General features: G+C 38.7%; 1 protein-coding gene across 1 annotated transcript; it reads left to right on the forward strand.

Moving 5' to 3' along the window:
• Positions 1-3,300: 3,300 nt before the first annotated feature.
• LOC103532892 (ovomucoid-like) lies at positions 3,301-7,147 on the forward strand. The gene is made up of 4 exons (XM_008498697.2): positions 3,301-3,393; positions 5,503-5,522; positions 6,423-6,550; positions 7,053-7,147. Exons 1-4 carry the CDS (start codon positions 3,330-3,332, stop codon positions 7,096-7,098), a joined length of 258 nt encoding a protein of 85 aa, XP_008496919.1. The 5' UTR covers positions 3,301-3,329; the 3' UTR covers positions 7,099-7,147.
• The last annotated feature ends 5,999 nt before the right edge of the window (positions 7,148-13,146 follow it).

Here is a 13,146-nt window from a genome sequence, read left to right on the forward strand (position 1 = left end):
GTTCCCCACATCCCTGCCCCACCACCAGACCGTGGCCAGTTTTGAGACATTAATTTTTTAACATTTCCAAGGATGGAGTTTTCCTAATCTCTCTGGGCAACCTGTTCCAATGCTTGACTACTCTCATTGTGAAATTTGTTCTCCCCATATTTAATTGGAACTTCTCTTGCTGCAATTTGTACTTTTGTCTTTTGCTTTCACTGTGTACGTCCAAGAAGAGCCTGGACCTCGCCTTCTCTGTAAGCCCCTACAAAGTAGCTTAAGACAATTCTAAGACTTTTCCTTCTTCCTTTAAACTGAACAAATCACTTCTCTTGGTCTTCCCTAGTATGACATGTGCTTCATCCCTCTAAACATCTTGGTGGTCCTTTTCTGGATTTGAATCAATATTTCAGAACCTGAAATGTACACAGAACTCCAGATGAAGCTCTAGAAATGCTGAGCAGTGGGAAACTATGAGGTTTTTAATTTGATAATTATGTTCTTACTCATGTCCAGTAGGCAGAGCTGGACTTGTTCACTGCAGGGGGCAAACCATTGACTAATGTTCAGCTTGTCCACCAGAACCGCTCTACTCTCCTCTCAATCTGCCAGGAAATGTCTTTGAAGACAGCATTCTGACTTTGATGAACCTTTCTCCTACCTGAGGATGACAGGTCTCAGGTTGTCAGACCAGCTCCGTATGAAGACTACCAGGGTAAACAACAAGTCTGTGCACGTTTTGACAGAAAGAATTGGCTAAGATGAAAGAGTTTTTCAGTCAAAAAGTGAACAATGTATCCAGCTGGCTGGTGTGAATTCTGTCCATTCTTAAAGCCAGGCATTTAGATGCTGAGATAACTTTGGCAGTCTTTTAAACTAGAGTTGCAGTAACTGCTCTGTGGCAATACTTTCTACTGAATTTCATTTTGAGATTTTTGCATATGAGCATTACCACACACAGAAAGCAAAACAGTTGTATATGACACTTTTCTTCTCAAATCTTCAAGACAGTTGACCTTCTGCTGAGCCCTGCTTCTAGTGAGCTGCTATTTGCACACCCTGAAATATGGCACAGCTCATCAGAACTGTATTCCTCCTATCTACGTGGTCTCGGCAAGCCCTACAAAGCTTAAGTTCCACTGCATAGAAAATGAATCTTAATTTGATTTAAAAGTCCTAATCAAACCACTTAAATGTCACCAGAAAGAAAACATTCACACCGTGGCTTTCCTGCTATGGGTCATAAAATAAGCATCAGGGATCTGTTCAATAGCAAAGTAATTTTTAAATGCTAAAAAAATCTGATCCACAAACTGCCTCCCTCATTAGCAACCTCACACTTCCAAAAGCTTTCCATGATAGTCCTTAGAAAATCTTCCTACATCAACTCAGAAGACTGCAAACAAATGTTTTTATTCTTCCATAAGAGGGATGGAATGGATACTGAGGTTTCTGTAGCATCATCTTAGGCAAGCAAGTGTAACTAAAGTGGCAGATTTCCTCATACCAGTGTCAAGGAACCTGCATGTTCTGTCAAGCTGCAGTTTTATAGTTCCAAGACTCTTGTTTGCTCAAAACTATTCAGATCAGGAGTACCCTCTGGGTTGTCCTGGGTTTTGCTCTTGTTGTATAATGCTGGTAATTGTCTATCAACCAACAAACATGTCCTGAATATGCTCTGTGAGTTTATACATGCACCAGGCTTTTGAGAAGTTTTGGGCTTTCCATAACAAAAATTTCACTTACATCCCTGAGCAGTAGAATCCAGAACAACTCAAACTTCTCTTTTGTGATCTCCACCTCATAGGAATATGCACAGACATCCACGTTAAGAACAATGACAAATTTAAAATGAAAGGTCTCCACTTCCAACCAGATCTTTACCTATTCTGGAACTGGAATTTGACAGCATTTTTTTTTTCTGTCCCATAAAGTGATTAGAAATTAAACATCTATTCTTTATGCTTTACCTGCTTTCTTACAGATGAGATGATTCATATCCCTCAGTTTCTACATGAGTTAGTGGGACCCAAAGTCTACTTGATATATTACAGGGTTTTTTGTAAGAAATTTCATTCCCTCTGCCTTAGTGAGATTATCACTAACTCCTGCACAGGGCAAAAGCTGAAGGATGTCCTGCTGTAAGGAAGGTGATCACTGAAATACTGGGAATCATAATGGTGCATGTAGAACTTTTGTATTGAGACAATTTGCACATCTGCATTGCAAATCACTAAGGAAAAGGCAATTTTGAAAGGCTGGGTTCAAACAAAACTACAGGCTCAAAACTCCACAGTACTTTGAACTTTATGAAAATTTAGACTCAGATCTGAGTTTCCCATTGTGACTCTGGCCCTGGCCTGTCTTATAAAAGAAAATGATGCCTATTAAGTCAGTAACACACTGGTGTGCTGGCTTTGTTTAAAGACTCCCACATGATATGACACCTATTGCACTGGAAACAGGAACAAAGGAGAAGACAGGCAAGCAGAGGGATCTCCATATCTCCATGACAGCAAAGTAGGCAGCAGCTCTGCAGGGCTGTGAACTCATCACTGCTCTTTGCTAGGCAGTACAACACGGTGTCTTTGCTCTCTCTGTCAAAAATTTTTGCCTCTGATCTCTAAACCAGCAGAAGTTTAAAGGCAGAAGAACAAGGAAGAAGCCTTCAGTTAAGACTTGAGGCGTCTTCTGGGTTTTGTGTGAATGTGAGGGTGATATTCATGGGAAACACAAACTTTTCCAAGCAGCAACTACAACCACAGAGCAGTCTGAAAGGGCTCAGTACATGGCCCTGCTCACCAGCAGTGCCTCTGTCCACAGCTAGTGACAAGGGACTCCAAAATTCCAAGAAAATATGAAGTAAGCATTTCAGCTCTACTGGTATGAATCTTGTGAAACACACTCAGTAAGAATTACTTTTTCCCTGAGAATTATAATCAGCTTTTAGGGTTGATATGGCAATAACAGAACAGCAACAAGTAACCACCTTATTGACTCACTCCCTAAACTCGCTAATAGAGATGGAACAGTTAATTAGGCAAGGGGATTAACCAAAGTACAATACATCTCCTTTATCAACACAATCCATGCTATGACACTCATCTTTGCCCTGTACTTATGAACTTCACATTGTACAGAAGACATTCTTACTGACTCTACCCATGGCCAACACCTCCTTCTAATTATGTTCTCTACAAGGGAGATTTCCTCATCAGAGTTCCTGCTCTTGGTGGATATGTATATATATATATATCTGCTTTCACACACACACAGGTACACATTTGAGCTAAGAGGACTCTGGAATACTTAGAGCCCAGCTTGGCTGTGAAACAGGCCAAGAGTCCATGTCTGCCATGAAGATAACAGGCACCTTTGTGCTCCTCACCGTGGCAGTTCTTTGCTTAGCAAGTGAGTAACCTTTTTAATTCCTAATGTTGTTCTAATGTTGAAAAAAAATGAAAGCTTCTCAGTCTATGGGGAGAGTAACCACTGGGGTGGCAGAAAGCAAGTGAAATTTTATGCCTGTGCACTATTTAGCAAGCAAAATTCCACCAGCTTTACAGTTGCCAACTTGAGCGGGTGAAACCTATTCCTTGGCATGAATCTGAGATGCATTCTTCACTGTAACTAAAAAGTGAACTAAAAAAGTCTCAGAACTACAGTGGGATGTTACCTACTTGGGTTTTTTCTTCCATTTGACTGGGGACCCAGCAGCCAGTGAGGTTCTTCTCCTGCCAAACTGACCAAGCAGGAGACAGTTGATTATGCATGGACCACACTACATGGCTGTGAATAACCTCTTTCTGATGTTAGATTGTGAGGGTGGAAAGAGCTCTGAGGAACAGGTTGCCTCAAACAGGGAGCTAGGAGGAATTTATTGAAGCTTCATTCAGTAATTTTTTTAAACAAAAACTTGCTCTGATAAAAAAGATACAGAAAAAGAGTACATTCAGCATAACTGAAAGAGGAGAATCCAAATCTTCTCTACTAGTAATGTACCAGTTCAGTAGCATTATGAATGCTAAGGAGGCAATGTTAAACAAAACCAAAAAATAAGAAACAAAACAATATTTTTCCATTTTTGATAGTTTACTTTGATATTTATCTCAAAATCAAAATTCTTATGAAAAAACGTGAAATTCAGTGAAATGTCATGCTTTTGATAGAAACTGTTCTTTCAAACACTGTTTCATAAACTACAGAAAACCAAATAAATAAATATTGCTTTCTTTAAAATTCCAGCAAATCCCTTCCTTGAACTTCCTAGTTTATCTTCTCTGCATTAAAATTTTATGGATCTAAAACTTTTTTTTGCATTCACTCCCAAAGACACAGTGAAGACTAAAAGGTTACCATAGGAAAAAGAATTTTTTTTTTCTTTTTTTTTAGTGGAAGTGGGTTAAATCTGATCCAATTCCAGAATATTGGAAACTCAGCCAAACTTCTGGTAGCATAGACTGAAACCTGACATGGAGCATGTTAGTTTTCTTTACCTTGGACAACTTTATTTATAAGGAGATGTAAGCAGCTCCATGACAGTTTCACTGGAAATCTCAATGACTTTCAAGAACAAAAATAGCTAATTTTAGTCAGAAAAAGCAGTGCTAGAGCTGTATTGCCTTTAATATGAGAATGCATTTTCTTTCTGCATTTTCTGTACAGAAACCTCTGCCTGGTAACTTTTATCCCTTGGAAGCCACAGAACGACAATTGCAGGAAAGGAACAACACACATTCCTAAAGAAAGTAACAAATGTGTCACCATAATGGAGACATGCCAGTGTTACTTGATTACTTTCTGGGTGGTGTTAATTATCATAGTTTTGAAGCAGCTTTGCAAAGCCCCACCTGAGAACGGGGTTTCATTCTGTTAGGTGCCATGGGTATACAAAATAGGAACCTGTTCTTCTGACAGACAGTTTAGAACTAATATCAAATGGCAGGGGAAAACACTTCAAAAAGTGGTACTATGATCTGAATTGTATTATCACTATTATATATAGTTATTCTTATATATAATCATATTTTAATGAAGATACTATCCTCATTGTTGACATAAAATCAAAGTATAAAAGGCACATGTGATTTACTTACAGCTACATATGATTTTTATTTTTTTTTTTACAAGCTTGGGAGTTAAAACCCAGTTATGGTCAATAGCTACTTCATCCAAACCATTGCTGACCATTGATCGTAACATTGACTCCTGGGCCTTCAGTCTTTTTCTGGTGAAAGGGGAAAAACAGCTTTCCTTCTTTCTGCTACAACAAAGGCTCTTAGAGTTGCTGACATGGGTTTCTAAGGTAAATGACACCAAAAAAAAATCCACCTGTTTTATGGTCCTGACCCCTGTACCTTATTTAACCACTGAAAAACAATGTCAGTACTTACTTTCAAGGAGGTAAGAGAGTTGGTGTTGGTGGAAGGGCTGCTACAGATGAAAACATCCCAGCTGAAAACTGAATGTTTATCAACACTTCTTTTAATTTTATCTTTTGTGATTCTGTTTGTATTGCAGATGCTGCCAAAGAGAATGAGGTGAGTAATTGTCTCCTTTGTTTCTGGATACAAATATGTAGTTCATAACAAGAAGAGGTCCATCAAGTCAGAAAAAAACATTAATTAAACCTTAATTAAATGCTGTCATAATATTGAGATTTCAGAGAGAAATGCCTGAGTTTGAGATAAGTGGTTTCACAGAGTTGCACTGCCAGCTTCCAGAATTGTTTAGCTGTAATACATTTAGGGCAGGGAATTGAGCAAGGCCAAATTTGAAGCCAGAGAATTCAAGATTTAAAAGAACATTTATCTGGAGATAACCTTGTAAGGCTTTTTTGGTGACGTTAAGATACTAAATCATGTATTTTTAATTTCTCTCTGGCTGTCGTGGAGTATCTATTCTCCATACAAAGCATAAAAATAATCACATAATTTGTAGTAAATTCCAGGGTACCACTATCAGATGAGGTTGTTTCAACATTTTATTTTCATGCTAATATTTAAAATGGACTTTGCTTAATTCTGCCTGGGCAGAGCCTTTCACCAGTGTAAAAAGGGTCAAGAGCTGATACTCATGCAATAAAGAGACAGAAACCCTTCACATCCTTGAAAATGAATCTCATCTGATTTACTGACAACTGGTAGAAATTAGTAGAGAATTGTTAGACAAAGGTAGAAAAAATATGAAGCCTCAACTTTTATGTTGATGGAAAAGGGGCTGTTTTTGCCAGTGACTGCATTCTCGTTCAGACAGTGAAGTCCCTGAAGGTGCTCAGTACCTGGCATGGCATCAGGACCTGACCTGTCACTTGGTGGATCCCCACTGACTGTGCTGCACTAGAGCAGCTGACAAGCTTGCCCAAAAAAATCACATATATTTCTGTAGGTGAACAGAGCACGTGAGAGAGATGGATTAAAAGCAAATTCTTGTATTTTCAGGTAGACTGCAGTGAATACAGGAGGTTAGAGAGAGGAAGACCTATTTACTGCGAAAGACTCTACCAACCTTATTGTGGCTCTGATGGCAAAACATATAACAACAAATGTTCTTTCTGCAAAGCAGTTCTGTAAGTACAATACTACGTAACTGCTCCTGAACAAGCCAAAATCTGAGATGTTCTCAGCTATTTCCATTCCACTTAAGTGCTGTCTTTGTTTTGAGGATCACTGCTTGTCTGCTTCTTTGCTTGATATTTATAGACTAATTGCTTCTCCCACCAATAAGGTTCAATTGATCTAAACAAATGATCTTGACATTTGTGTGAGCAACTTCCAATTCTAGCTGAAACTGTAGAAGTCAGGCAGTAAAGAGAAGAGTCCCCTGAGCAACAGAGGACACCAAGGCATCTGGACCCAAATCAGTACATATGAGAATTCAAAAGTGGTACTGGGAATGCACTGATTTTTATGGATAAAGTACACAATTTTTAAAAGAACACTATTTACAGATCAGTGCCTTCTTGTCTGCTACAAATGTTTATAATGTCTTCTCTGTTGGCAATTGGTTGGCTGAGGACTTCAGAGAGATATTTTTGTTCATAATGTCAATGTCCTTCCTTTCCTTTGCAGGAAAAGTGGAGGTACCTTACACGTGAAGCAAGCAGGGGCATGCTGAATGAATTCTGTGTGACAGAAGAGTGCTGAGAACAGCTTTACACTGCCTTACCATGATCTCTTAACTTCATTCATCCTGTCTGTCCTGACGATGACAGACAAAGCCCAAAGTAGGCTTTTCACCTATGCTGTCATTTGCTGCTTTTCTCTGCTTCTGAGTGTTGGGATTGACACCACGGATTCTCAGGAGCATTCCTGTTTCTGCAGGAAGTTTTTTTTTAACTGAGCCCTTCATTACATATTTGTCTCCACAGTTAATGTTCAAATCTTCTGACAATGCCACCTGATTTTAGTGGGCACATGTTAGTGCAAGCATTGTCTCCGCTTTTCTTCTTGAAGTGTTTTCTTTTGTTTGCCCAGAAACTTCTGCAGATGTGCAGATGCTTCTTTCCAACTTTCACAGGCAGTGCTCTGGCTCTTCCAGTGTTGCAGCTAAATTTTAGATTCTCATTTTTCTTCTAAGTTTGTGCAATTCTGATTCGTATTATGTTGTTTAGCTACTTAGTTTGCATGTTTATTAAAATAAATGTTGACTCTTTTTGTGTGTGTGGTGACCTTTCTAGAGAATAAGTTTATTGCATAGGTTACTCACAAGTGAGCTATTTCCAAAGTTATACAAAATAATCACAGACCAGGAGCCAGGGTCAGAGGAAAAAAAGCTGAAGCTAGGAAGACAAGAGTTGTAACACTGATACTATGCTCTAGATGGCCTCATGTTACTGGAATTTACCCTAAAATCTGGGGTTTTCTCCTTCAATGAAACAAGTCTGGTAATCTGTGAGACTGTATAAACTTCAGTGCAGTATCTCTGTTAAATTAAAACATGATCATTAATGATTCTTTTCACTTCTGATAAATTGGTTGTCTTCATTATTAAGCTAGCTTCTCTCTTTTACACTTGAATAGTCAGTCAAGGGGATACATTTCCCAAGAATTTAAGCTTTACTAGTCTTACACATGAAGATATTTTGGAACTGGAATATGGGTATCAGGAACATGGGTATCATTTTTTTATAATTTCTGTACTCTACTTGGGCTGGAGTAAGACTCATACCTCAAAGGAATGGAAAATGAGGAGAGAAGGTGTTACATCAGAAGGTCATGTCCTTGCTTTTGAAGGCAAGACACCAATAAGCCAATCCATTCCAGTGCTGGCTGAATATTGCTGTAGCATCAAAGGGCCAAGAGGTTCACTGCCATGAGTTCTGTTTGTCTGGAAAGCAGATGCCAGCAATTAGGCAGCAGGGATGCAAATGAGCAAGGCAACACTGTAAAAGTTTCCCATAGTTCAAAGGCTTGTGGCTCTGGATAGTCAACCTAAAAAGGTTCTCACAACAGGACATCTTGTTCTGAACATGTCTTGACTGAAAGAGATAAAAACAAGGGGAAAAAAGACCAATTTAAGATAACAAAGTCGAACTCTGTTTTATCTTTAAGTCAGAAAATCCAGTAGGCAGTTTGGGGACATTTTCTGCCCTCTAGCTTGGTTGTTAGAGCCTAAGTGGATATTTGTACCACCTGCTCTAGTGTATTGGGGTATTTGACAGTGTTTGTAGACCAAAACAAAGATACGTTTCCTGTGCAGTCAATGCACATCTACAAAGGTGAATCAGGACCCTGTAAAGTTGGAAGTCTGAGACTGCCCACCCCTGACTCCTGCATCTTCCACAGGCCCATGGGAAGGACCCTGATTTGTTTCTGATAGTCCCTGACATGAAACATTAGACAACAGCAGCTGGAGAGCAGCACTTTCCAACAGGGAGTCCTGGTATTTTTCATCAGCTCCTGCAAGCATCATGTGCTGGCCCATAGCTGCAGATAACACTGAAAAGCATACCAGAGCAAAGAATATGATTTACAAATTACTGTAAATGACATCTGAAGAAAATGCTGAAGTGGCTAGACAATCTGGACAGCCCAGTCTGGATGGTCAAGCAATGACAAAGAAGAATGGGGAAGGAAAAATGTACATAGCTTGAATGAGCTGATGAAACAGGTCATGTCTGCTAGAAAATAAAGAGGTAGTCAGATAGTGGTATTAACTGGAAAAACAGATCTTGCAGTCATTGAGCACTAGAGTCTTCAAAACTCTGCAGTGAAAAGTACTCATATATCATTGATGTGGCTATTTATATGTAGAGAGGAATGAAGGGATTTCATAATAAGGTCTTGCAACATATTTTTTTCCACTTCTGTGACAAGAGGTAATGAAACCCAGGCCTAAAAAACAAGTGGCTTCGATTCCTGGAAAAGAAAATGCTTCACTTGTTCATTAAGCCTGCAATGTATTTTCTCATATTGCTGTTATTGTCACGTTCTGACACTTGTTACTGCCAATGTTCTAGCATGTAAGTACAGCAGATGGAGAGCACTGGAGCTCCATGAACTCAATAGAAAAGATGGACCCTCTCCCTGAGACCTCAGAGACTGACAAGGAAAACAAACTCCTGGGAGGCAATGTAGCCACTTGGATCAAAGCTTCTTGTATATCAGAGATGGGTGATCTGGAACCAGGCTCCAGGTCTCCTTACCCTTACACTAGCAACTACACTCTTAAAGACATCAAGGGCAAGATGAAAAGTTGGCAGCTGTGCTCTACAGTTGCTACTGCATAAAGCATTCTTGAGATCAGACCAGAATCCCATGTCTCTGGGTTGGAAACAGAACCAGGTGGCTGACTCTGCAGTATAATGGAATAGAACTCACATTTGGTTGGCTTCATTATGGTTTCTGGTCAGCCTGTTCTAAAACCAGTGTGATGCTGCTTCTGCTGTTTGCACTAAAAAGCTCAAAAGTTCTCATGTTAGCTGAGTGTTTCTGTACAGATACTTGCTGTTTCTGAATCTTCTAATAATACTACATAAAAACCAAACAAACAAGCCTGTAGTGTCACATCTTAGAGAGGTAAACAGGAGACATTTTAACTATTTAATCTTAAAATCATAAGAATTTATTCCATAAGACTCTGTAACTTGTGGCTGCTAAGAGAACTAGTAAAAAATGTCACCGCCAAAATGCCAGTGAAGTTGTCAACACTGAGCACTCCTCATTTCAGCCACGTGTCAAGAAGGAGACATCTTAAAAAGCTTAAGTTTTTATTGAATTTGCATTTTCATGGCAATCTCTTGCTTTGGAACTGTCTTCAGCTGGTTCTATTAAAAATAGATGGGAGAGGATTAAAACCAGTCTTGAGCTAAGGGAACAGGTAAACAACCAGGACACAGTGCTAAAATTAGCTCTGATCACATTAGTACATAAGCTTAGAAAAAGAGAAAAAAATAATTTTTCTCAGCAGATTCAACACCTTAAATGGGAAAGGAGATTGGAATGCCATCCCATTACTGTTGCAGAAAACATGCAGATTCCCACATGATCTAAGGCATACGCTGCCCTCTCTCCCCAAAGCTTTAGAAGTTACAATGCAGAATATTAGAGTATCAAAGCTTTCTATTTTGGTATTAAGCAACAATGAACACATAGTGTATTAACCAAGGAGCAGGAAAAGAAATTACTGACTGAGGAAATACAGATTTTTTAATTTTTTAAGGAAAAATAGTTGTAGTATTCTAGTAGTAGTACTAGTAGTAATGTAGTAGTCCTCTTCTGCATTTAACAAGACACGTGGAAAAAAACAAGTATCTGTCATGAGAAACAAAACAAATAGTCATGATGATTATCAAGAAATGTGGGCCAGACAGACTTTCCTAGGAATATTTCCCATAAATCCTATTCCAAACATTTTCTGTGGCATGGAGATCATAATCTCTAGTTTTCTTCTGTTCTGTTTAGTTTTCATACTGTCATTATGTCAACTCCAAACACTGTCTCATTTTTTCCTTCAATTCCACTGAGGCAACCATCAATGTATAACAAAATAGACCAACACTAAAGTGAATGGAAATGAAATGATCTCTGATGACCTTCCAAGTACTTTATTCACTCACCACCCTTACTTATGCTAATGACTTCCAGGTTTTTTGGACTAAAACCTGAAAAACTCCATATAAAGATTTTTTGCAGCTTTTCCCCCCTTTTCTCCATTTCAAGTATTACTAATTTCCATGCAAGATATCATTCAAGAAGCAAAATTTCCTCCCTGTTTTTCAGAAGAGGAAATCCTTTTGTGAAAATCTCTTTTCCCATCTATGCCACTCAGGTGCCACCTCCTGGGAGAAGCACAGCACACCTCTATCCTTTATTCTAGCAAAGATGGAAGGAAAATTATTTCCTGAGACACAGAGGATAACAAAAGAAGGACAGGTTTCTTTCTGGTGCTGTATCCTTTCTCATGGCTGGTTTCCACTTCTGCAGGGAACAAGTCCATCATTGCAAGTATTGAAGCTGCAGTTATTTCCACAGACCACACTTCAGTGCAATTTTAGTGGACATCTTGAGAGTTTTGATAGGGAAGAGTGCTATGGATCTGGAAACTTTATCCTATTGCAAACAGGTGTCTAATTGTCCAAGCTGAGACCACCTTCCCTAAAGGGAAAAGATTGGTAGTCCCAGAATCCTCTGCATTTAAAGTATGCCTCATGGCCAGTGCAGGTATGAGCTGTAACATCCAGATCCAGATCCAGTACGGTGGCATTTCAGTGAGACAGGCAGACAACAGCAAATATTAGCAGTAAGAAGTAAATATTTTACAGTATCAGTGCTATTCTAACCCCCAATGGTTTTACAAAATGTTCTTGAGGGACGTCTGTGTATCAGAAAATAGATTAAATTTGTTCAAAGTGTAACTTTATTTAAAAGAGTATATTTCTATGTGAAGAAGACACAGAAATATGAGGGTAGATATTTTAACCTTCATAATAATACTACTGACATATAAAAGGAACCCTGTAAGTCAGAATTCCTTTGATTCACTTTATCAGTTATCACCTGTGGAGAGAGGAACAAAACACTCACTGCTGTCTCAGTGATGCAGGTGAGACACATTAGCTACCAATTTCCTAAAAATACAGAGATAGACTTCTTGGAAGTTGGGGTTTTGAGTATGCAAAGACATTTTCCAAGACTTGTGTTGATGGGTTAAGAGCAGATATATGAAAAGTGATATATAAATTATTGGTGAGGAGTTATAACACTGTAAATGAGTTTAGCAGATTTTCTCAGCCTAAAGTTTCTGTTTGGTATTTAATGGGTATTTAATAAGCAGTTCCCTTAGAAGCTTTAAGCTTTGAAATGTTGATGAGGTTTTGCTAGCCACTTGGTCTGTAGTTAGCACTTAATAGTGTCATGAATTGGGGTGAAGAACATTCATTGTCTCAGAAGATTAAAGCTTAGAAACATCTCTTTAGGAGACTGGTAAGTACTGAGAATCTGCTGGTTGTAGATTTTTCTTTTTAAATCATAAAATGATGGATTAATGCCCTTGGGTCTTTTACCTGCAGTTCAACAATACTTGTGTTAGAAATGAGATTATGAAACCTCACTAAAATATAAACTTGTAGTATGTGTGTCCAAATAGCACACCTCTATGATCTCCAAATGAGAGGTCTCAACACCTTAGATAAAGGGAAGGAAAGCCAAGGTTCTACTATTGACTTAACAAATAACAGCTTCTTAACTTTATAAACTTCTCAGTAGTGCACTGCCTGTAATGCTGTGTGCTGTTTTATTTGAAATTTGATCAAGAAAAGAACAATATTTTTACTGATGGCTATTCAACATCTCTAGTTCCTTGTTGTTTTGCTTTGGGATTTACTTTATATATCCTTAAGTGCCTCAATGTCTAGATTTTCTCATATGTAACAGTGGAGAGAAAGAGAGAGGATGGTTTTGTTTCTGTTGTCTATCTTGTAACCACCTCACCATTCATATACCATGACTGTTAACCAGTAAGTTTAAAGGACAGTTAAACCAGACTGCCCTGCCCATGTTTTTTGTTTCTTGTGCCCTTTTTGCAATCCTATCTCAGGGTCAGCAAATGTGTGCCCTCCACCTCTGGCTGAGTGGGGAGCACTAACGAGCATTACAAGATTTGAATCTTGCCACTGAACGAACTGCTGTTTCCTGTTTTATTGGCCTCATGTGCCTGCTTTCC

This window comes from Calypte anna, chromosome 13, assembly GCF_003957555.1.
Source record: "Calypte anna isolate BGI_N300 chromosome 13, bCalAnn1_v1.p, whole genome shotgun sequence".
Classification (NCBI taxonomy): domain Eukaryota; kingdom Metazoa; phylum Chordata; class Aves; order Apodiformes; family Trochilidae; genus Calypte; species Calypte anna.